Source organism: Oenanthe melanoleuca, chromosome 3 (genome assembly GCF_029582105.1).
Source record: "Oenanthe melanoleuca isolate GR-GAL-2019-014 chromosome 3, OMel1.0, whole genome shotgun sequence".
In the NCBI taxonomy this organism is placed as follows: Eukaryota; Metazoa; Chordata; class Aves; order Passeriformes; family Muscicapidae; genus Oenanthe; species Oenanthe melanoleuca.
Window position 1 is genome coordinate 44058915 of NC_079336.1, and position 26198 is coordinate 44085112.

Sequence of the window (26198 nt, forward strand, 5' to 3'; positions counted from 1 at the left end):
CCATTAGACAGGAAAAGGCTTCTTTGATGGATGAATATTGTCTACACTTTAGAAGAGGAGCTACTGTATATCTCCTAATAGCTCTTGCATGCTTGGGCTCAGCCTCGTGTGAGGCCCTTAAACCCCCTGGGTACAATATGGTAGCATTCATTAGCGTGCTGCATTTTTTAGTGCAGCACTTGAGAAAAGGATGGTGCACATTAAAATAGATTTGAACAACTTTCCACTCACCTTCAAGATATGTGGCAAGATCAAGATATTTAGCAATCTGGTTTCTTGGGCTGCAGGTAATCCTTTCCAGTCTAAAGGCTTCAGGAGAAACATGCTGGAGACAGATTTTCCATTTGTGATTATTCTTGTAATTTTAGCAGTTAATCACTTTTCTGTTTTGTATTTACTTTGTTTTTTCTGCAGTGGTAATTAAATCAAAACCAGAGCTCACCCAGAACTACATTGAGTTACATTGTTTACAATAGCCAAAGAATATCATGTTGGTGCCTTTGACAAACTTTTGTCTTTTTCAAAGACCACCAGTCTCACATAATTGCCTTCTCACAGAAATATTACCATACTAACCATCCCTTTCGCAGCAGGGTCCCATTTCCACCTGTCACTTTTCCTGTGACTGGTCTTGGATTAAACTTGGCTTAGAGATGCCTGTGTCACCCCTTGGAGTCCTTTCTGCTACTGGTAGGTCTTCTAGAAGACCTCTTCTGGAACTCAGCCACCATACCATGGATTGGCTGGGAATGAGGTGGGCTGGTGAGGGGGAGCATTTGGCCAATTGTTTTTATCTGTGTGGAATTTATTGAGTCTTACATTAAAAAATTATTGGAAGGAACAGAAGATTCTTAATCTCATAAATTCTACTTTTACAGTCACCACACAACTACTTGTGGTGTATACACAGTGCTTAAGAAAAGGCTTTTATTAATTTATAGCAAAAAAACCTAACAACCTTGTTTAAATTTTTTGCTAATGTTTTTATTTGAGAGAGATTAAAAAACCCAAACAACAAAACTCCCAACATTAAGAAAAAGAAGCAGAAGAGCTACCGATGAGAAATGGTCTGGATTTGCCGCTCACCAGTGGCACCAGTCTGCACACAAGCCAGCTGCAGGCAGAGATCCGGCAGAGACCAACATGGTTCTCAGACACCGAATGCAATACAAGAAACAGCAAACCCAAGGATCAGAAATAAAGGCCATAAAACCCCAGCAACGCCCCGTCTGAGTCTTGCTTCCAATGAGAAACATAGGCAAACTAACGTTTTAGGCTCGTCCCGCATTACAGACGGCAGCTGCCCTTAAGTTTGTGGCATAGCAAAGGCTGCGAAGGAGCTCGGCAGAATGGCCACGCTTCGCCACCGCGCTCTGGGCTGACGAGGTGACATTTTGGCTTCGCCAGCCCGCTGAGTTACTATGGAGTCCTCAGTTCCATGGATAGTATTTTAAGGCAGGGGGGTAGCTGTAGGAAAAAAAAGAGGGCCACGACTTGCTTTGTAAGTACTAAGAGGAAGCTAGAAGTCCAACAAGGATCATGGCCTCTTCAGTACTCCACAGCTACAGGTACAGCAACATTGAATATATAATGTACATAACATTACTTATAGACTCTACATGTAAAACGTTAACCAATTTATCATGGAAATCTGGTAACAAGCAACATTGCCATATAAATTCACACTTTGAGAAAGGCTAAGTGTGGAAGCCTCCTTTGCAAGAGGATTTTCAGTCGAAGTTTTTTATAGAAAATATTAAAACAATGATGACAATTTGTTCTCTGAATCTCAATTAATTCTTGGGTTAGTTTTCACAAATGAAGAAAGGTTCTCTTTAGAAAATGTGAGAATCTTCAGAATATGAATTCACAATCTAAGCACTAAATAATTAAAAAAGAAAAGTCTCAACTGTCAGGAAGTCCTACTTGGCTGCAATCTTTTAAAGCAGTAACAGCAATACAAGACATAGAAAAGCTTCTCCTGCAACACTTGTAAGTGTAAAAGTATTCATGTTAAATGCAACAGAACTAATAGAGAACAAACTGCTATAGAAGAGAGAAATGAGAGACTAGCTATGCATTTAGCCATCTTCCTTACAGTTGAACTCCAGCTATTTAAAAACACATTGACTTCATAATTTGGAAAATGATGTCCCATAGGTAACTGGTCTGCATACTCCTATGAAATATGATGCCCCAAATGGCATGACACCCCTTCTTGAAAAGTTTTTGATCTCATGTCCACCCTTAGCTCCACAGTTTAAACAAAAAAACAACTATCCAAATGTAAAATGCTCTCTTTTTTTAATTACTAAATTAAGAAAGTTAAACAGTTTTAAAATGTAAACTTGCGAATAAACCATAACAAAATGTAATTAAGACTTTAAAATTTGCAACTCAGTATTAAAAACTCAATAGAAATAGAAAGGAATTTTTTTTGTGTTTTTTGGTTAAACGTAAGTAATTCAAGGTTGGTACAGACAACTGAAAAGATAATACTTTGTTCTGTGCATCCCCCATGAAATGTAAAGAAGTGCATAGTAATTCCACTGGAGAACTTGCAGACACAGAGAAAGTAATTTCATTAGCAGTACAGGACACTTAACACACTTATTTTACAATGGAAAAATGTTACACATAAAACAGAAAAATCCTAGTTGCATGACCAACAGTTTAGCAGGGGGACATGGCTAAAATGCTATTATTTTAAGACCATCTGAATGTGGTTACACTGCTTAATAAATCTTTTTGAAACATTTCAGTATACGTGTTTTGATACAAGAAGTCTTTGCAGTTTCAATTTTCCAGTTCAAAAGGTGATGGTGTAGTTTTCTTGCTTTAAATATGTTGGTTTAAATTTCAAGAACAAATCATCACACACTTCTCAAACATTGGAAACATTACTGTAAATACAGCACGTGATTCCTGAAAGAGCAAAGTTACAACCATCTACAGGTACATAATCATAAACAAAAAGTGCAATCCAATTTAAAAAAATCATGCTTGGCAAAAGCCAAAAATTAGATCACTGGCTTTCAGAATCCCACCAGTGTTTTCATGTCTGCAGTAAAATTATCGCTTTCTGGGTACAGCTGCAGCAGGACTCATTCAATTCCAAATGAGCCTCCTCTGCAATAGCACCCATATACTGTATGTACAGGTATGTATATATATTATATATATTTTATATATAAAAAAGCAAAAACCCAAACACCTGTCCTGATTTTTTTATTTGTTAAAACATGAAAAAAAAATGTTTTAGACAAAGAGGCCACTTCTGGAAAATAATACTTTTAGTTGAATCAGGAGAAGACTAGTTAAAATCACATAAGTTTTGCATTTTAAAAAAAGGAAAGCACTAGGATCAGTTATTGGCACTGAGTTACTATTTACAATGAACAGAGGTTTTGCAGTTTACATAACATCAATACAATGCAATTTTGGAGTCTCTGATTAAGAAAAAACAAGTGTTTTTCTCCTTTTCATCCAGGACATTCAGATTATTAGGACAAGTGGTCATAGGCAAGGGCTGTGGAAGTTCCCAGCTTCAGCCCCTCCTGTGCACTGCAGTGCTGGAAGATGTTGCACTCTGGAGAAGCTGATCACAGAGCTGGAAGGTGGAGAGCAGGTGGGACGGGGCTGAGAAACACCTGGTAATTCATGACAGTGTCTGGAAATCAGGGATTTACAGGTTGTCACCAGGCTGGTACTGGGGTTCTGTTGCAGTGAAGTAGTCTTCAAGAAAACCCTGTAAATATTCAAAAGTTGGGCGCTCCTCTGGGTCTTTTTTCCAGCAGTGAATCATAAGCTCATGCAAGGAGATGGGACAGTCCTGAGGACACGGCATCCGATAACCTCGTTCTACTTGCTCCAAGACTTCACGGTTATTCATGCCTGTGAAGGGAAATCCACAGTAAATTACAGAAAAGTCAACCAAGTATAACTGTATCTACAACATATGTGGTTTGCTCAGCTATACCAATTTCTTTTGGTTAAGACAAGCGAAACACAACCACACTGATGTCCTGTTTCAGCTCCTCATCTACTGCAAGGTAACCTGGATTAGCTTAAATAATAACAAACCTTATTTTAATTCTCAGTAGAGAGTTTTAGGATCCAGTAATGAGCAGAACACTGCTCCCATGGTTAGCCTCTTGACTTACAGTGAGCAGGATTTGGTGCTTTCCCTCTCTGACAGCAGGAGCCGTGAAGTGTAATATGTGATGTGCTTAATGAAAACAAATGCATTGCAAAAAATGGAAAATTCAAAATTCTGGAAGTTAAAATGAGTTACTGAAACCCTCACACTGAGTGTGGGCCTTTCTGAAAGCATTCTATGAAGTGATGCTGCAGGGACTTCAAGACAAACTCTGCTACTCCTGGCTGGACAACCAGGGTTGTCCAGCAGCATTGCCTTCAGTGTCAGCCCAGAAGCTTATTGCTGCTGACCTGCACTCCCTCCTTCTCTGCTGCTTAGTACAGTTTCAACCATATTAGACTGCTCCCAAACCAAAACAGAACAAAGCTGCTCACAAGACAAGTCAAATGCCAAGTAAAAACTCTCCACTAAAGAACCACAGCTCTCTCTCTCCCAAAAGAAAAAAGTAAAAAGTTGTATTACCTTCACAGAATCATAGAAACATTTAGGTTGGAAAAGACCCTTAAGATCACTGAGTCCAATTGTTAACCTGACACTGCCAAGTCCACCACTGAACCATGTCCCTAAGCTCCACATCCACAGACTTAAATATCTCCAGGGATGGTGACTCATCTTGCCTGACTCTCAGAGTAAGGCTAGGCCCTTTGCTACTTTTTCTTTTCTGTGTAACCCCTTGATTCCTCGGCTGAAGTGCTTTTCACCAAACATTAACTGCAAGTCATCCTCGGCTTTAGTTTACATCTCTCTCCCAGTACTCTCTTTTTCACAGTACCAGAGGTAAGACTGGCACTGCAGGCATGCAGAAGTGTTTCAGAGGAAGCCTGCGTGCTGACTGCAAGCTTTGTGCTTGCCCTGCCACAGTCCCCTGCTGAAAAATATCTGCAGAATCCATTCTGCAGACCTGACTTAGCAGGTCCTGCCAAGCTGCTCTGCAGGAAAACTAGCAGGGACACCTTAATTTCTCCATGGCTGAATCTAGAAACCAGCACCTTGATGTTCACCTTATCTTATCCACTTCCTGGCTTCCATGACACTATCCTTCCCTGGGAATCCTCCACTTTGTTCTTACAGGGTATCCTTTTGAAGAGTTCACTTGTCCCACCTCCAGAACACAAAAACTTTGCATTTTTTGTAAACTAGTTTGTGAGGAATAGTTCAATCACCTTCTTCAATACAGATTAATTTATCCACTCTATGCTTTGACTTGTAGAAATGTCTGGTTTTGGTTGGGATAGAGTTAATTTTTGTCCTAGTAGCTGGTACAATGCTGTGTTTTGGATTTAGTATCAGAATAATGTCGGTAACACACTGATGTTTTAGTTGTTGATAAGTAGAGTTTATCCTACGTCAAGGACTTTTCAGTTTCTCATGCTCTGCCAGTGAGGAGGTGCACAAGAAGCTGGGAGAAACTGTATTGTGCATCATTTGTTTTTCTTGGCTTATGCCTCTCTTTTTCATTTCCAATAAAATTATTATTATCTTTTACTTTATTTCAGTTATTAAACTGTTATTATCACAACCTCTTGGATATCAGCAGGAGGATATTACCCTGTCAAGATAAGAAGGAAAGGTTTAACCTTTTTTCTGATTCTCCTCCCCATCCTACCTTTGGGGGGCCTGGGGGTGGGCAGTGGGAGTGAGCAAGTGTCTGTGTGGTATTTAAGTTACTGGCTGGGGTTAAGCCATGACAGGGAGTAAAATCCTTACACTACATGCATTTAGGCTGATAACTTGGCTGTAACCTTGGATTTGGTCTTTAGTCTGTATCCTCTTGTCCTGGCTGTGTTTAATTATTTAGGATGCTTAGAAAGAAACATCTGCAAAATTCAGCCTTTTCCAACCATCCACATCTAGAGTCTCATGTTAGGATTACAAAACCCATTTTCCTCTTATCTTGTCAAGGCAATTTCCTCCTACTGATATCCATTTGCAGCGCCTGGGAAGGATCATATTCCTATCCTGTCACTGTAACCACCCCTGGCATGGTCTCCCCACTTATTCCTTGTATTTATATTTATATTTATATTTATATTTATATTTATATTTATATTTATATTTATATTTATATTTATATTTATATTTATATTTATATTTATATTTATTTATATTTATATTTATTTATTTATATTTATATTTAGGCTCTCAATTACCCATGTCATGGTCACAGCGTGGCTCTGCCTAGCTTACTGCAGCATCTCCCATTTTCAAACATGAGGAGTACTTGGGTTTTAAACATGGGTTGCAAGGGAGAAAGGAGAAGTAGGGCACTGTTTCTTTTGCTGCCTGTTGTGCATGGAGGAACCTCTCCAGAAAACTGTCTCATACTCTTACAGGCCTCTCCTTAATGCTCCCTTTCACAGGGATAATTGCAAAAAGAAAGGTTTGATTACTGATTTCCAGTATTCCCTAACCTGCAGACCAACACTTCAGCACTGGTTTCATGTGTTTCATTTACCAGCTCCATCCACCCACCATTATTTTTGGTGTTAGATGTTTATAACTAGGAGCAAACACTTTGAATGGCTTCTAAAGGGGACCATGGTTAGGTCTTCAAAATTATGAAAACAGACTAGTAACAAGTCACAGAGGCTCACAACAAACCAGAACACACTGAACAAACATTTGTGTGTTCCTCACTCTCCTGCAAGATAATTTCCAGAGATATTTTACCTTTCATTTAGACACCACAAACCCAAGGCAGAACCAACCCAAACTTTCTGGCCTTGTTGTTCTCAAGATACTACAAGAAAAATGCACATTTTGTTCACGTTGTGTTCTCGATATTAGTTTTATAAATTGGTGTTTTGAACAAAAATCTGCACCTTTTTCCATATCCTTGTCTTTGAATCAGCTGAATTACCTTGTGTTTTGGGGTGAGAACTTCTGTTGTGCTTTGCTTCCCTTACATATTAAAGGCTATGAAAATAACAGTTCCTGGTAACTCATCTGTTCGTATGTATACATAACCACTAACAAACTGCATTCTTTGCTTTAATTTTGGCAGTACATCCTTATGTACAACATGGATGGAAGCAACAGAAAAACTCCTTCCCAACTCATTAGTTGTTCTAAGATATCAAATGTTTGGTAGTTTTATCCAGTGCTTCACTCAGTACTGCAAAGCACACTCTGAAACCTGATAACGAACTGTGTGCTGGAAGAAAAACCCTGAGGAGACAGAAGGGGGAGGAAAACATAAACAGCTCTTCACTTTCCTTTGTTTAACAAAAAGGTAGAAAAAAGAACATGAAAGAGACAATTTTTTTGTCCCTGGAAAGTAAGTCAAGCCAGGTTTTTTCATCACAGTTTAATCCAGGAAAATGCCCTTCTTTTCTTTTCTCCTTTCCCCTTTCCCCTTTCACTTCCCTCACAGTAAACCCCAGTTATGAAAATAAAGGAAGTAATCCTCATGTTCCTCACTGGAATTCATACATCCAGCAAGGGCTGAAGCACGTAGGATTTGCCAAAGAAATTCTGTTTTGACATGAACTGCTAATTTAAAAATAGAGTTTCAAAGACTTTTATTTCTAAATCGATTGGATTATTAGTCAGACTTACAAAAATAGCAGTGCTTCAGGTACACATTTTACCTCTTAAATGGCCTATTTATGTTTACAAACCTATTCTATAGACTTATCTTAGCCTGCAACTTTTAGTGTTTCTCTTTTGATAGCAGGAGCCTGTCATATCTGCACTTCTAACACCACAGAGAGAATATCTGAGCAGTCTGTACAACTCCTCTCTCCTAATGAATACCCAAGAGTTTCAACTCTTAATAAATAATAAATGACATTCTGCTTGCAGTATGCTTCCAGACCCCTTAAAAGTTTATCCTAAAATCCTTAAATCTGTGAAATAAGACACTCAGCAATATTCTTTTGTTGGGTACAGCTATTCCACCTGGGTTGGGGCAACACCTGGTATCAATCTGGGCTGGTTGATGAACAGAGTGAGAGCAGCCAAGAATGACTTGGGGGTGCTGGTGGATGGGAGGCTGGGCATGACCCAGCCATGGGCACTCCCAGCCCAGAGAGCCAAACGTGTCCTGGGCTGCACCCAAAGCAGCGTGGGCAGCAGGGCAGGGAGGGGATTCTGCCCCTCTGCTCTGCTCTGTGAGACCCCACCTGCAGGGCTGCATCAGCTCTGGGCTCCCAGCACAGGAAGGACTTGGACTTGTCTGAGCTAGTCCAGAGAAGGGCCCTGAAATGAGAAATGGCTGAGAAAAATGGGATTGTTCAGCCTGGAGAAGAGAAGGCTCTGGAGAAAGCTTATTGTGGCCTTTCAGTACTTGAAGGGAGCCTGTTAGCAGGGCCTGTTGGGGTAATGGTTTAATCCCAACAAGGGGTAATAGTTTTAAACTGAAGAAGAAAAATCTGGATTACGTATAAGAAAAAAAAGTTTTTTTACAATGAGGATGGTAAAACACTGGAGCAGGTTGCCCAGAGTGGTCATGGATGCCCCATCCCTGAGAACATTCAGGTTCAGGCTGGACAGAGCTCTAAGTAACCTGAGATATCCTGGCTTATTGTAGGATTGGACTAGGTGACCTTTCTGAGGTCTCTTCCAACCCAGACTATTCTATCATTGTAGAATTCTATGAAAAATCAGCTTGTGCTCGTGATACTTCAAGAATTACAATTTGGCCAAGAAGAAAACATCCAATTCCCAAAAGATGGCTTTTCCATTAGCTTTTTATTCCCTGAGAAGACCAAAACCAAATAACTTCCCACCATCCAGCTTTATTAGTGAAACCTTCAACAATCTCAGGATGCCACAGGATATGGCCACTCTAATGCTCTGTACAATAAAAATCTACTGCCCATATAGACTGGGGACAAAAATGCAATACTGCTTAGCTTTTCCTAGAAAAGTTGTAGGAACTTTAAATTACAGTGACTTTAAGAGTTACTTTAAGAGTTACTGTGACACAAAAAGGATCTGGAATTTCCAACTGTGGCTAAAGAAAACACTGGAAAATACTTTGGTGTGCTCTTAGGAGCTTGATTAGATGGAGCACAGCAGATGTGCAAATAGCATGTGCTGTAACTAGGGAGTGTCCCTGCATCCAAATTAATGAGCTATACTGATTACTTTGGGACATGTGAAGTCCACCGAGGAGAGTTATTGTTTTAGGCTACTTTATTATTGCTTTCTTCTCTTAGACTGTAGTGAGTTGACCCTGGCTGGATGCCAAGCACCCACCAAAGCCTCTCTCACTCCACTCCACAGCTGGACAGGGAAGAGAAAATATAACAAAGATGAATAGATGAAAGGCATTTGTGAATGGAGCTTCCTTGCTTACAAATAAACTCACCTGACCTTATCTATCCTTTGTGGTGAGTACAAATCTTTCTTAGTCTCCTATTTACCATCCACCTGGCTATGCTGGCTCACTGCTATGTACTTGGGCACCACATGCTCTCTGGCACTCGTGGCCCAGCTTCCCCCAGGGATGGGGAGGCTGAATACAGCTGCCCAAAGGCTGCAGGGCTGCTTGGAGCCCAGACTCAAAGACCTGCCTGGCCAGAGGCAGCAATGTGAGTAGCATCACATTGGCTGTCACACTAGAGTTAAAAGGAAAATGCTCTTGATGTGACAACTGCAGCAGAAAACAAAAGGGGCAAGGTCAGAGGTGCTTGTTTGGTGTGGCTGAGACTTTTTCCTCTCCTAAAGGTAGCATGTTAAAAATCCACAAATTCTCCAACTACTGATAGGGAAGGGCATTTGTGAAAGAGAAAAGAATCTGACACTGAAAAAGGCCCACTAAGACTATTTCTTAAGCTTGGCTCCTCCTCTGGCCTATCTATTCTTCATTTCTACACTGTAATAATGAAAATAAAACCAGAAAGACTGTGAAAGTTGCTTATTTAAATCTGTTGCCTTGTGAAAAGGATAAGAAAGCATGAAAAAGGGGCATAAATTAGTTATCAGAGTGGCCCATTACAATCACTGACTGAGAAACAGGCTTGCTAGAAGTATGAACATGAGGACACCTTCAAAAAAGTTGGTATTGCTTGTGGGAGCTATGGCATTTGGGGCATGTTTACTGCTCATATATCTCACCACAGCCTCTCTTCCAAAACTGGGCATCAGGAAGTGGTTGAAATCTGTAGGACAAAGAAAGCCAAGTTCTGTTCCACCCAGTCTGTTTCCCTGCTGTAGACTGCCTGCCTTCCCCCTCTGTCCTACTCATTGTGCTTCTCCCTCCTTGCACACAAGCTTAAAACAATGCCTGGTTCCAGACATGGGAAGGCAGGAGCTATGGTGTCCTGCAGGCATGGGTACCACCCCAGGACTGGGATGTGTGCTGTAAATCATCTCTCAGGCACTAGGAGCTTGTGAAGCAAGAGAGCAACCCCTTTGTCTGAGGGCCTTTCTCTCCACTTCCCCCAGCCTGCTACAAGATGTAAGTAGGATCATGACAACATGCCCACAACTATTTCAAAAACTGGACATTACAGCAGTCAGATAGCTCCATGCCCCTCTTTGTTTCAAGGCTGACACTTCAGTGTCACATCTTGGGTACCAAAGTGCTGGCAGTGCCAACAGACCATATTCTCTCACCTATGGGTTGTCTACTTGGGTGAAGAGGGCTGAGTCTTGCCTCTCAGGGTGACAGAAATCCCATTTTTCCTCCTCGTGCAAGCCATGCCATAATGGCAAGACAAGCCCTGTGAGTGCATCTGAACCATATTCCCTATCTCAGACTGGGATTCATGAAACTTTGTCCTTAAAAGGTCCTTCCTCTTCCCAGCATGAAGCAGGAGATAGCAGGGGAAAAGAGAGTGTTTTCTAAGGAGCTCAGGAGGCCTTTGTCACCTTGGGAAGTCCAAGCTGTCCTTGAAATCTGCTTGCAGAGACAGATCCTTCTGAGAAGACCCCAGTTCCCTTCCACTGCTGCCTCAGCCTATAAAAGCTTTCCCATTCAGGGCCTGGAAAATGAGACGACTGAAATCTGTAAAGACTTTGGACATTCAAATGTAAGATCCAGAGGGGAGTGATGGTGACATGACAATGGTTGAGGCCTCCCAGATGAGCAATAGGGGGTCCTGGTGGGAAGGACCCACCCATAGAGCCTGGGCAGGGTGTAATCAGGGCAGTACATGAATGTCCAGAAAATTGCTGACTAAGTGATATGCAACACACAAAAAATTGCTGCCAGCTACTTGGTGTCCTAGTGCAGGTGGGGGAGAGTGAGCCAGGAGGACTTTTGGCATGTGAGGGCTTTATGTAGTGAGGGATGAAGGGGTAGGATGGTGCTGAAAGAGGAGAGATGCTGCTGGTTGTCTTTGATGTGCTCAAGCTGCCATGTAATAAAACTGTCCAGAATTTCAGGACACAGCCCATGCCTGAGATTACTGTCATGGCTCCTGCAACAAGTTATATATTGCAAGCACTTAAAGGCACATCCTGTGGACCCCTTCTCCTTTGGTGAGGGAAAGAAACATTTATGAAGTGCAGACATCCTCTGCAGCCATGGCCAACTCTGTGTTCATGTACAGACTTGTGAGTAAACATAGGGCTTAAATGGTTGTTTTTGCACAGAATGGTATTTTCACCTTAACTCTGCCCTGGCTGGTGACAGCCCCCATGCACCCACTCTGCTGGCAGTGACTAGAGAATTCTTGCAGCCCAGTCAGGAACATTGCCCACCCTCTGGGAGCAACACTGCATCAACTAAAGCATATACATCTTTTCTTTCTGTCTTTGACCTTTGCACAGCATGCCATGTCTGCTTAAACCCTCAATAAACCTGCAGAAATCATAGCTTTCTCACACCACTACCAGGAATCCTTATGGCAGGAAGACCTTTGTGCTGACTGGTGACACAGCTTCTCTGACTGGAGGCAACACCCCACATGGGGAAGTGCTGGGCAGAGGGACTCATCCATTCCTCAGAAACATGACATTCTATTTTCTGCTACCTCATTCAGTTGTCACAGCCACACCTTTGTTAAGCCTGTTAATCATGCCAAAGTTCACTGCTGATCATGAGATGCCTTCCAGTCCCAATATTCTTGAATATCATCTACTGACTGCTAGGTGCTAGAAACATGAAATTCCTGGTAAAAGTTTTGCTGAGTTCAGGCTTCTGAAGTGGTGTGAGACACCACAGGATAAACTGAATGAACTGAATAATAAACTGATGAACTCCACCTTGATGCTTCTCCTGCCCAGTTTGATATATGAATCTGACTGCTTGATCACAGCACAGATTGGAAAATTGAAACTGTTGTAGGGCACTTTCCATTAAATCAGCTGCAGTGCACACAGCCAGACTGTTGAGCATTTAGATGATTTTCTTTTTTTTAATAAAAAGACTAAAAATGCAGCTAGATGTGTCTTGGAACACAGGACATCCCCTGTTGTTAATATCTATGCTGACGAAAAAAAGAAGGGATTAAATTATTTTCCATGTAATGCATGGCTTTCACCTCACTCCTTTCCTCTTCACCTGAATGCCTAAAATATTCAGGGGGACAACAAGAATAAAAAGCTCTTTCTGCATAGGCAGATCTAATCATCCCCTCCAAAAAAATCTTAATCCATTGGACACTTGGCAGGGTTTCAACAAAGAGCCATGGGGCCTCCAGTTCCCCCATGCAGAGAATCTGGCCCTGCTGTGACCCTGCCATGAGCTCTGGTCTGCACATTACAGAACTATTTTCTTCCCTTTCCACCCATCTCAAAAGCAAGGATTGAAATTTAAGTTTATGAAAATGAGATTTGATAGTACCAGACATTCAGACAGTCATCAAACCTTGCAGTGAACCAGAATGACAGAATAAACGGAGTAAGGCCTCTGTGGGAGTTTAACTGTTGGTATCTTAAAGTAAATGCAATACTATGGAGAGCTGTTTGCTCCAGAATACAATAATTTTACACTGCTTTCATTAGTTGTATAGAAATTATATTAATTTAATTGAGCACAATTAAAACAGTAGACATGAATATGCTGAATTGTCCCCTTGTCATTTTTATCATGACCATCACAAAGCAGCTTTGAGTCAGAACTGTTTTCAAGCATTCACAAAACTTACACATTATAGCCATTCTCCTTTGAGCTCAGTGAATATAAATAAACATTCCAGCATAAATGGCCCATTCCCACTCCTTTTTCCAGGTGAAGCAGGACATTTTTCTTACCTGGGTATGGCACTCTCCCTTTTGTTACCAGCTCTGTCAGTAGGATCCCAAAAGACCACACGTCTGACTTTATTGTGAACCTTCCGTACAGTGCTGCTTCTGGTGCAGTCCATTTAATGGGAAACTTTGCACCTAAAGAGAGAACAGATGGGTCTCAACCAGCACAGAGACAGAACCACAGCACCAGGTCACAGGTGACTCTTGTGTTCTGCAACACGTGCAGGTGGAAGGAGCTGCAGACAAGTGTTAACCAGCTATGGAGTACAGTCAGAGAGGACAGGTGGGCAGAACGTGAGGAAAGACTAAGCAGGGAAGGGGTCAGTTTGTCCCACACCCCAAGAGAAGGATAAGACATTTTAACTCAAATTTGAAGTTGTATAAAATGAAAAAAAAAACCAAACAAAAAACAACAACCCAGTTTAAAAAACAAATAAGCCAAATATAATAGAAATAACACAGTTAGCACATATAAGCAGAACTGAGATACACTGGATATGGACCTCCCAGTTTGCCTGCTCAAGCCCAGTAAAATGCAAACAAACAAACATGGTAAAAACAAAAATTAAAAGCAAATCAATATTTCATTAGAAACATGCAAGGACTTTAAAATAATACTGCCATTTGAGTTGCTTGGAGTGCTTGATGTCAAGGCACAGCTTTGGCCTGTGATTTATAACTTGACAGTGTACTTTAAGCTCCTGGCACTGAAAAGCCTGTAGTGCCTTAAATACGTGCAGTTCTAATGTGCTCATCCATCATCAGAGCTTGCAGGAGCCAGTTGCAGTAAGGATAGTAAGATAACAAGCCTTTAAACACTGATTTATTTGCTTTTCCAATCAGTGACTGTTTTCTTAGGGAAAATATTTTCAATATGACTTTAAAGAAAAGTCTTGTGGTAATAATTAACTCATAGTATGTACAAAAAATATGCAGACATTTCCCTGGTGCCTTGTATTAACATACAGGCAAAAGAGTTGCATTGCTTATTGCTGATCCCTAGTGACAAACACTCTTGAATTTGGAAACAGACTGCCTTCAACTTCACATCACTCTCTCATAAAAGTTCCCTTCTCTTTCAGGAGGAGCACAGAAGTGTAACAACGTGGACAAATCACTCTCAGGAAGTGAATTTATGGCACTGTTTAGATTTCCCTGCTGGCATTGCTCTGCCATCACATCCAGGGCTCAGTGTTCTGCATCTTCTGCCATACACCCCAGTCTGACGTGACTTAGAGCAAAATGTAAACATGGTAATTCTCATCTCCTTACTTAGTAAAACTTTGATATGCTGAAATTTTCTCTGCTCTACATGTAAATGTTCCTAAGAGAGACTACTATCCTAGTACAAATACATCTTTTTCCTAGGGAATATTACAGTTGCTCAAGTAAGTCCTGCTAACTGACTTGAAAATGTCCTGCTAAAGGGCAAAAAAGATGCAAGGAAAAATATCAGCTATCTAATACCTGAAGTCAGGAACTTTAGTCAAGTTAAGCATCAGAACATCACTGGTTAGATTTGCAACGGTGCTGGAGGACTTTTGGATGCCTGCTCACTTTTTAAAGTCTGTCTCTTATGAATTTTCATTGGTTGATATATAGGCAAGAACTAGAATTTGGGTGCTTGGCTTTGGTCTCAATCTCCTTCACTTACACTTCTTTGTGAGACCAATCTTAGTTTACAAGACTCAAAATTTGCAGAACTTCATCTCTTTTTGCCTTGGCTGTGCTGTGTGAGTCCCTTGCAGCAGAAGCTGCCATCACTTGAGCCTCTGTCCTAGAACTGGCCCTGCTTCAGCAGCACCAGCAGCCACGTGGGGCCGGCAACTGGCTGCTCCAGCTGCTGGGAGACCCTGGGGCTGTACAGCCCATGCCCATCCCTGGAAAAACTGCAAGCTGTGTGTATCTGGTGCCCAGGATTGCAGTGCATGCCTTTAGATGGCCCTGAACACGAGGGCCAACGTCCCTCTGCTCTCTCCTACGTGCAGATTGTACACACACCCTGTGCCAGCTGAATGAAGGAATAACTCCAGGCTGGCCAGCAGCCTGAAGCCTGGGATGTTGGCTGGTGCTGTGTGAGATGGCCATGAAGGGGGTTTGATTGTTCACATGTTGCACACATTTTATTCAACAATCTTCTTTTCCTTTAATCAGCTCTGTTTTTCTGAGAAACGTAGCCAAATCTGCTCTAATTCCCCCGTGCTTCATACTCAGATCCAAAGGTAGCAACCACCTACAACTCACTTTTGGAGGAAGGAAATCTCTTGAGACTCTTTTGTGGCCAGCTCCCCCAGTATTTTTGTCTTCCTCGGCCTACTGCCAGTGTGTCACTGGGAGATGAGTATGTGGTGTGTTGTCAAACCACAGGAAAATGAGAAGCAAGGTAAGACCCTGAGAAGGGGGATGAGTTCCAGGGCATCCCATTTCCTGAGAACTAGAGCAGCACAATCCTCACTGCAGTGTGATTAGCACTGCTGGAAAGATGGATGGCCTGTGCTGAGGATTTTCCAATGGCAGGACAGCTATTCATCACTTCTCCATGTTGCCCCTGCTGTGGATGATTTTCTGTCTAAAGCAACTAATATAAAAAATCACGTTCTGCAGTTTGTGCAGTATTTCCTGAGAGATGGCAGATTTGGAGTGGTAGATGGGGAGGAGAAAAATGCAAGGTTGGCAGAGAGCTTGCTAGCAGAGCCCTGCCTCATGGTGTTCTGGCCCTGCAACACAAGTTGGAGGCTAGATGGTCCAAGAGAGTATGCATTGTGGCAGAGCTGTCAGTGAAGGGAGAGCAGAGACCAGGGAGAGCCCACCAGGCTGGTCACCTGCAGGTACAACACATGCACTGCCATAACACAGGGAGATCACACACAGCTTGTGTGAATGGGGCTGTGTGTGTTTGTCTAACAGGGATCCCTCCAAGGTGCTGGAGACAGACAGTGCACTGCTGGGAAAGCACAAAAGTTCCCGAATGTGTTGAGCACTGCCCTGAAGCCTCCTGTAGCTGCATGGAGCATTAGCACAGGCTGGATGCTGTGCATGGTTCCTGATGGACATACAGCTCCTGTGCTTACTCTCTTCCTAACACACTGATTTAAAAACCCTTTGCCTCTCTCTGCCCAGGCCTCAGAAGCTTATGAAACAAACTGTGCTGCAAACAAATTACAGCATCAGATAAAACATGTATTACTGACAAGCATGTTAAAAAATCTGATAAGCCAAATCACCCCAGCTGTCAAGGAGCCCATCTCCTACTCTGAGGGCAGATTTTGCATCAGTGGGGGGAGGGATTTCTCTCTTTTTGTTGCTGGAACTTGTTTCATTACAACCAGCACATCAGTAACCCCACACATGAATACCAACAGCACACTGCATTCATCAGGTCAGGATAACCTGTCTTTGTCCCAAAACAAGGTACTAATCTGCAGCTTTTATCTCAGTCCTATTTTTTTTTTTTAATTTTAAAGCTCGAGGAAAGCCTTTTTTGGGTTTCTGCACTGCTTGTAACCACATGAAACCAAAGCTGCTGATAACAATTTATGGTTAGAGCAGCCAGCCCCCAGCCTGTGAGTACTTCTGTGAGGCTCAGCCCTATTCTTGGGACCTCTGCCTGGCTCTGCCCAGGCATTCACACAGGTTATCTCCCAGGAGGATTTCCTTGGGAAAAATCAATCCATGGCCCTGCTTTAATTCTTTGCTGGCTACAAGCAGGCTATGTGATGAGGAGGAGCAGGGGGGGCTGGGATGATGGAGTGACCATGAGATACAGCTCTCAGCATGGTTTCTTCTGAGGGAAGCGAAAATCCCTCAGAGCTTTGGTTTCTTTTCGGATCTAAATCTTGATGAAGTAGAAACCTCTGAAATCCATGCCCCAGAGCCACTGCCAGCTTGATAATTTCTTAAAACCAAGCCCAGTGAAGGAGCTCTGAAACCCAGAAAGGCGGGGGGACCTCTTGGGTTAGCAATGGGGGAATGCAGTGTGGCACTGGATGGCTTCTGGGGCTGGAGGGGGAAAGCTGCAGAAGGTGAAAACGAAGTGCTGAAGCAAGCACGAAGCAGGAAACGAGTCAGCCCCGGCAGAGCGATGATGAGAGCCGTGTGGGAGGGACCGCGCAATTCCATTTTTTTGTGCTGGGAGAGCGAACACGGAATTACAAGCCTGGCAAGCATCGGGGCTCGGAGCGGGCTCGGCAGGCGGAGCTCTCCCTGGCTCTGGCTCTCCCTGCCTGCAGCCCCATTCCCCTCGCCCTTCCTCCTGACCTGCCCTCTCCTGGCACGGCACATGGATCCCGGGACCAGGCTCGGAACCAGGAGTGCTCTCTCCTGGGCGCTCCCGGAGCCGCAGGTGACGGGAGAACAAAGCCCTGTGCGCTACAGCTGCAGCGCAGCCAGTCCCTCACAAACAGGTCTGATAGCTGCCGCACAAATCCCTGCAAAGGCACTGCAGACAGCCCGGAAAGCCCTGCCTGCTCCTGGGAAATCAAACTGAGAAGCATCACTCGATTTTAAGCAGGGCAGGAAGGAGTTACTTCTAAGTAACTCAATGATCAGAGAATTTACAAACGCAGAGCTCCCAAAATAGCTCCGGCTCGTCTGGAAGGCATCAGAAAGATCCTTATTGTTTCATGTGTGCTTAGAGTGGCACTGCTGCAAGTGCTCCTAGTGTCTGCAGTAGAAGCACAACTGGAAAATAACTCTGCACTTGTTTTTTTTTTTTTTTTTTTTATTAAGAAAATTTTAAATTTGTATCAGCTGCCGCTGCTTAGAATAGTAACAACTCTAACCCAGTGACTCTGCGGAGCGCTGGCACTGTCCCCAAAAATGCCATGTGCTTGGCTGAAACTCACATAACTGTGAACCATACCAGTGTGAGGACAGCAGAACTGCATGGGAAATCCTTTGCTGGAGGTGATGGGAAATTTCTCTTTGTCCTGTAGGACACCAGGACAAAGTCCCGGTCTTGTGTTACAGGGCTGACACAAATATCATCAGTCCATGCCTGACACTGTGTGTGGGGAAGATGTAGCAAGAGCCAAAAGAAGCAACGGGACAGGCTGCAGTACAGTTACCACTGTAGCCTTTGAAATGGGTGTCACTCTAAACAGGCCTCTTTTCCCCTTTGATTACTCACTTCCTCTAAAAACAAGAGGAGCCAAATGTTCATTACAAGGCAAGAGCTTTTTTTTTTTTTTTTTTTTTTTTTTTTTGTATTATTTGATGGCAGTGTATAGCTGCTGGTCACACACTTTAAATCATTAGTGGCACAACCATCTCTTTCCTTCCTGACAATTGCTGAGAAATGGCAGTGCAGACAACGAACTGCTTTTTATTTATCTCTCATAAATCAGGAGCAGTCAGGCCTCCTTTGTTCAAACCCAAAAGAAAATAAACCAGTCAGTAAAACATTACCACCAGGCTAAGCAATACCCACACAGGTTCAGGAATCCTGCACTCTAGCCCGCTGGGGCTCAAAGCATCCCCATCTGTTTCCTTTCAAAATATTTAATCAGAGACAAAAGTGACAGTGGGGGAAGGGAGTAGGAGATCAAGCAAAGCTGGAGAAAACCACCTCTTCCCCACGCCAACAATGAGCTCTGTACTAACACACATAAGCCAAAAGAAGGATGATTGCTGAGGAGAGTGAACAGAGACTTTAATCTTCAGATTTTGCAAGGAAAAACATTTCCTTTCTCCCACAGGAGCTGCCAGTCTGGAGCATTCCCTGTTCCCCTCCCCTCTGCTGGCCAAGCTTTCCTCCTGTGTCAAAATTCCCACTGAAGCAGTAGTCAGCTAGATAAACAGAGCAGTCCCCAGATGCATCCCCTTGGAGGCTGAAGTAATAGGTCATGGGAAACAAGCAGAGGCAACCATTTCCTCCTGATACTGTGGTCTCCAACAAGCATTGCTCAAACTGAAGCTTAACTAAACAAGCCAGAACTGAATTCCAGTTTAAAAAAAAAAAAAAAATAATGCATTGGTGCATTAGAAACGATATTTCTCTCTCAATAAATTAAAGGTCTTATGTTCACCCTGGCTTGGAAGCCAGGTTAATTGCCATGAAATGTAAATTGAGTTTGTGCTACTTGGTGAAAAAAAAGCACCCCTTTCCTACTCCTTAAAAAGGGACAAAAAATATTAATAAAAGTAGGAAAACCTTTCTAGATGATGCCTGTGCTTACAGCTCTTTGGGTCTCTCTTTTAAGGAGATCTGAAGGACTTCAGCCTGCCTGGGAGGTCAGGAAGGAAGTATTGTCCATTGCCCTCAGTTATGGGAAGGATGGGTGACTTCTCCATACTGGCACCAGGAGATGAAGCCAGGCAAACATGACTCAGATCTCCAGACCATCAGCAATGCATTTAAAAGCCAAACTAATTCTCCTGTCTCAGACACTATTTCCTCAATACAAGTGATTTCTACCATGGAAAAAGGGCAAAAGATACACACTGCTATGCTCCTTCTCCCTGCCAGCCTTGGTGTTATACTTTTCTCAAAGTTTCTCCACTCCAAATTCACTTTTTTTATTTAAAAATTTTAAATTTTATTTAAATTTTTAAATTTAAAAATCTAAACTTCTCCTCAATAACAGTCAGGCAGGTTTTCACAGCTTTTTTAACATGTGAAGAGGGCAAAACTATTCTGAGAGATTTACACTGAGAGGCAAACAGGTCATCATAGGATTTCCTAGAGATCAGGAGCCTGAAGAGATTTGGCCAGAAGTAGGTCACATACTTGTCTATGAAAACAAATAATTAGTCATGTAAAACTATACATTGGGTGGTTTCCAAAGGGAACAAAAGGCATGGCAGCAAACCAGGCAGAACTGGAGATAATATAGGACACTGTTTCAAAGCCATTTTGCAGATTGGATCTGCCTGCCTCGTTCAGGGAAAACTCTTGTTTTTCACAGGGGAACAGCAAGCAGGCAGCTTTCTGTCTACCAGAGCCTCTCCAGACACTCTTAATGCTCTAGAGAGAATGAGACAAGCCTATTTTTTTCTAACAAGAAGCAATTCCCACCCTCAGGCTGAAATCAATAGTAGTTAAGGCTCTGCATTAGTATCTGTCATGGGTTCTTCAAGGACACCCCCAAAATAACCAGAGCTCGCTGTCTGACTGAAGCAGGCACCTTTTAGGGTGGATGCAGCCTGTGCTCCACATCCCTGTGTCTGGGGACTGCCAACAGCAGTGGGAGGGGTGGGAACAGCTTGAGAGCTGCTGCTGCTGCTCCCAGGCCAGGGCAAGGCACACTGGAAACTCTCTGGCTCCTTCTGTCAACACTTGGAGAAAAAGCTACAGAGAGAGGTTAGCTGTTCCTAAGAATTAATGACAGGGTCCATGCTGGAACAGGGACTTTGCACAAGAGAAGAAACTCACAAGAGGAGGGAGTAAAGGCAAGTTATGAAGTACTTAGCTGGCCTGGGCAAAGGCTACAACAGGGTTTAATGGGATCCTCCTTGGCTTTGGCACTGAAAGGATGGAGTGGTGTTTACCAACACATATTGAGCAAGCACTGCCAAAATACTGCCAGCAGAAAGAAAACAAAATTGCTGCTTTGCAGTTTGGACCAACATCTGACAACTAAGCATGACTTGCAAAGAATAACTAAAAAGAGGCTGTGACAGGGCTCAGTTTGAACACACATGCTTTTTAGAAAAAGCTACAAAACTCTTTGATACATTTCTATAGTGTATCAGTGGTTGTCTGTGCCCAGTACCCTGAGTAGCACTGGAAAACGCCATTTCTATTAAAACAACTTTTTAAGAAGAAAGAATGAAAGAATGGATGAAAGAAAGAAAGAAAGAAAAAGAAAGAAAGAGAGAGAGAGAGAGAAAGAAAGAAAGAAAGAAAGAAAGAAAGAAAGAAAGAAAGAAAGGAAGAAAGAAAGAAAGAAAGAAAGAAAGAAAGAAAGAAAGAAAGAAAGAAAGAAAGAAAGAAAGAAAGAAAGAAAATATAGTGCTTGGAGAGGCAGCTCCATTGCACAGAGGCACAACTCTTTGGCCTGTTTGAAATAAATAAAGTAAGAATAGTACAGGAGTGATAATAGTGGTCAGTAAATGCTAGAAAGCACACTACAAATGAAATACCCTACATACACTTTTCAGACTAGTAAATAAAATATCCTCTTTCCTATGGCACCATTAAGATCCTATCTTTGCTGTCATTTCCAGCTGTGTTCTCACTCACCATCTTTGCTCCATTCTGGTTTTCAAAGAATAGACAACATTTTCTTTAGGACATGTATTCAGCAGTGAACTTCTGACTAGGAGTTAATATGAGTTCAGGATTTACTGAAAGCAGCCCCAAAGCATGTTCCACTCTTTCCCTGCCACAAGAACGACACTCAGTGCTACACCTGCTGCTGCATTTACCTTGTCTGGCTGTATATTCATTGTCTTCAATCAGCCTTGCCAATCCAAAGTCAGCAATCTTGCATATTAGGCCGTTGCCCACCAGGATGTTTGCAGACCGCAGGTCCCTGTGTATGTAGTTCATCCGCTCGATGTACGCCATTCCTGCGGCCACCTGCGGGCAGCAGGAAAGACAAACCGTGTCTGTAAGACAAGCTCAGCACACACACGGGCTATAAAACATGCACACCTCACTGCTCAGTGCTCTGGAGACAGACCTGGGCCGCCATGTCCACCAAATTCGGTAACTTCAAAGCTCTTCCTTCTCCATCCTTCAAGAAATCTAGCAAACTCCCTGTGAATTGTTGACACAATGGAGAGATGTTAGGAAAACAGCTCATCAGAATGGAGGTGCAGCAATATGTTCAGTATCAAAGACAGCAATGTTTCAAGTTCAAGCAACAGTTTCAAAAAAACCCACATATCTCCAAATTCTCCTATTGCACTCTCTTCACTCTTTAAGTTGGCTTGCAGAAGAATGTGCCACTAGTACAACGAGAGCTGCAGGGAAAGGAAACAGGATTGTTTTAAATTTTCCTGAGAAAGCTGATATTTCTTAACTTTTCCAGTGCTTTTTAAAACTACATGCCTGCTGCTCTCTAAAGGCCTCAGCTAACTGCAAAGCAGCAACTCAGTTCCAAGCCACATAAGTTATGGAAGAAGTCAGATCCCAGCTCAACCTGCTCCAAGGGAAAGGTCAGCCAGAGCCTGGTGAGCCCAAGGGGGATAGCATTTGCAAAGGCTGCTTTTCCTTAGAAATTGGTAGTGCTTCTCCTCTAGGTAACCCAGAACTAAATACAGCATGAACAGCATTAATTTTAGAAGACAAAGAAGAGATGTAATGAAAGCAATTTTGGCAAAAGTTACAAGAACATTGCTTTCCTGTGCAAGGGAAAACAAGAAAGAACCCTGTTGCTTTAAAAAAAGAGCCTAGGATGTTATAGCTTCTGTCCTAATCTGTACCTGAACAGAGAAGTGCAGCAGTCTCCTTTAAATAAGGTCAGAGAATCGGTTTAATAAATAAAGGAAAAAGACAAATGATTAAGCGTTTCTCCCTTGATAAATCGTCAGCCTCAAGCTCAGATCCAAAGATGTAAAATGTTACAGTACAAACCAGTAAAGTAAGCCAAAATAAACCCCATGCTTCAGAAGGGTTTTGAAAAGTCTTTATTTTTAAAGGGAAAAAGCATATGCTTGTCACTGAGACATGATTAAAGTGTGAGTTAGTCAGGGCTTGGATGACTCTGAGGAGGGAGGTGGGCAAGCACCTGCCAGGAAAATAAAAGTCAACTCCAAATAGACTGAAAGAATGCACTTAAAATTTCAAAGTGTATCCTCCAATGTACAATGAAACTTCCCTGTGAGAACTTATGTTTCCTATTTGGTTCATTTGCTTTTCCAAAACAAGCAGATTTTTTGCTCTGCTCTCAGCACCCCTGCTGGAGATCTGATGGAGCAAAACGTTTTCTTTTTCTCGTTTTACTACACTGTTACCAACTAAGTAGCTCAAGGAAGGGACAAGGCAGAAGGGGAAAGTGAAGGAAAAAGAGGAGGGAAAGAATAATAGTGCAAATCATGTATTAAGATGATAATGGGATGGACTGAAAGTGAAGCGTGATCTGAGAATGAGGTGCAGTGACAAGATTCAGGATTGGCTAAATGAAGAAACAGAAATCCTAGGCTAACAAGTAAACACTGAAAGATGATGTCCTAAGAACTGTCTGATGCCAGGAAAAGCTAGGATTTTGGGAAGCAGCATGTGGTATCATCAAACCTAGAAAATATCACTGCATATCACTGGTCAGGGAAGTTTAGATGCTGATGCAGATGGAATCACTTAGCCTGCACCAACTTATCTTTCCCCCAGCTAGCACAGATTTTCTTTGCACATCAGGTTTAGGGCCCAGTTCAGTGTGGGATTCATAATTCTTCTCAAGCCAGAGGTGACTCTAGTTTCCTGTTCCCTCTCTCCTTCCTCACATGCACCCCGCTGCACCTCCCTCTGTATCCCCAAGGAGAACCAATAAAGAAAAAGTATTATCAAGCACAGCAGCTCTAGCTTCACCTTTACTCATGTACTCTGTGACAATATAGATTGGCTCTTCAGACACCACAGCATAAAGTTGGACCAGTTTGTCATGTTTTAGCTTCTTCATGATTTGGGCTTCCTCTAAGAAGGATTCTGGAGACATGGTGCCAGGCTTCAGGGTCTTGATAGCCACCTTAGTATTTCCATTCCACGTACCTACAAGCACAGACACTTAGTTAGATTAAATATCTTCTGCTCCTTTTTCTGCCTGATGCCTAATGTAAGCAAGATAAAAAATAGCAAGCACATTTAATATAACGTTTTCTTTTAAAAGTTTGGTTTCTCATGTTGCCTTATCATTATATTCCTCCCACACCTCCTTCATATTTTAGTCTTTTTCTGTTACACTGAAAAATAATATTCCCATTGGCACTGAGGCACAATTGCTGCTGTCCTACTCAGACAATGTTTCTAGTGATCTCCACAGAAACCTTCTCTGAGTAAGAAACGTGGGACTGCTGAAATCCATCTTTGTGTATTCCCTTGCTAGCAAGAAATTGCTACAGACAACAACACAGCTCCAGTCACAGATTTGGACAACAAAACTGATTAAACCAGAACTTCTCATTTGCAACACATTTTAAGATTTTTGTTTTGTTCTGGGTCAGATGGAAAGAAAAACAAACCCAACAGAAAACCAAAAATCTCCTAGAAACAAATCCTGAACTGATTTCATTTTAGAAACACAGGTGTGTTTCCAAACTGAAATGTGTCTTTTTCCTTCCCTTTCCTATTGCCAGGAGCTGCTGACAGAAAATGAGGTGCTGTCCACTTCAGTTTGCTTTTTACTTGTGGTCAGCACTGAAATGGACAAGTTGCATCATTTTATAGCCATCACCTACCAAGCCTTCTGGAACACCCAAAAGCCTGCACAAAACCAGAGAGAGCAGGGGAAGGCTAAGGGCATCCTGCAAGAGGTGGGGCTTCACTTGGGTGTTTGCAAGGGGGAGGAGGAGGACTGGAAAGAAAGGAAACCCAGAAGACCTGTTTATGTTTACAGTGGGATTTTTGTTTTGTTTTGGGTTTTTTTGGTTCATTTTTCATGTGGGAAGGAAAATGAAGAAAAATTAAAATGGGCAGAAATATCACTTTCCTACTGCCTTCTGATTATCCTTTGCCCAGACTAGCCAGAACCTGCTCCAGAGTCAGGGCTGACACGGCTTTGAATGTGATCTGTAAATAGGGAGCTGCAGTGTGATAAGGCAGGACAGCACCAAGTGACTTCAGGAATTAATCACATTAAAAACTACTTTTCTGTAGTTAAGCATGAGGATAGCAGAAAGCCCACAAAGTACACAAAGGCTGTGTAATGAAAAAAGGTAATGTGCAAAATAACCCAGTTTGTCTTTGTTAAAAGTACATGAACAGTAACAGGGCTCAGCTGCTCCAGGGGAACTGGTTAGGACAAAAAAACTTTATCATGAGCTTTTGCAACCTGCCAGAGCATAAAAGGAGCCAGAAATGGGTCCTTTTTAGTGCAAATGGTCAGGTCTCAGATCCACCTTGCCTGGCTGAGGATAGCAGAAGAGCAGTGGAGCTGCTGTGGTTCTCCTCACTTTTAAAGGGCAATCCCAAATGTCTAGGGGGCTTGAGACACATATTAGTCAAAAGTCTGTAGTGCAAGTTTGGTTTTCACTATGCCTTGATTACCTTCTGCCAGTTCAGTGCCAGGTATCACTTCTCTGTCACTGGAGTAATGCCTTAACACCTCTGCTACCCCAGCACTCTTCAGAAGGACTCCTCAAGCCTTCATTTCTCTCTGTTCTTCAAACCAGAGCTGAAGCAGGACTTTGCCCTAGTGGCATTCCTCTGTAAGCTGGGAAGGATGTGGTTTTGCCTCTAATTTCAAGCAGGGTTCCAGAATCTTTTGTGATGGGTGACAAGGAACATATTCTGTCTGGAGTCACTGAGGCAGTGTGCCATCAGTCATGGCCACTTCACAGAGGTTCCACAAATTATTATGAACCAGGAATAAAACCAGAGTTTCATGGGCACCAGACTGGCATTAATAACATAGGATCTCACCTCGTGTGTTAACAGGATTAATTGTGTACTCTCTGTTTTAATAAAAGTCCCAGGACTCATTCTACAGCCATGAAGTGTTTTCAGCAAGTCTGTTTTAAAATACTTTTATGAATTTCTCCAGTTAAAAAAAAGAAAATAAAACAAAAATGCTGACTTATCCTCTCAGCCCTGATTCCAATTTAAATTCTTAATTTTTCTTGTTCTGTTTTGATATATTTCTCTAATAGAAAAGTAGCATAGACTTCCCTCTGAATTCCACCCATATGTAGTTAGTTACTACTTAATGTGTTTTTTATTAATTTTTACTGAGTTAATCTACTCCAATTTGGTAATGCTTCAGGGCTGTTAACATATTTTTTAGTATGCATTAAGAAA

General features: G+C 42.4%; 1 protein-coding gene across 2 annotated transcripts in view; it reads right to left on the reverse strand.

Moving 5' to 3' along the window:
- Window positions 1-959: 959 nt before the first annotated feature.
- FYN (FYN proto-oncogene, Src family tyrosine kinase) overlaps window positions 960-26198 on the reverse strand; it is a 136505-nt gene continuing 111266 nt past the window's right edge. For both annotated transcript variants that reach the window (XM_056488087.1, XM_056488088.1), the window contains exons 10-14: window positions 23775-23954; window positions 21928-22004; window positions 21671-21824; window positions 13307-13438; window positions 960-3894 (exon numbers count right to left, since the gene is read on the reverse strand). In XM_056488087.1, the coding sequence (XP_056344062.1) occupies window positions 3686-3894; window positions 13307-13438; window positions 21671-21824; window positions 21928-22004; window positions 23775-23954 (752 nt within the window). In that variant the 3' untranslated portion in view covers window positions 960-3685. The remainder of the gene's footprint in view (window positions 3895-13306; window positions 13439-21670; window positions 21825-21927; window positions 22005-23774; window positions 23955-26198) is intronic.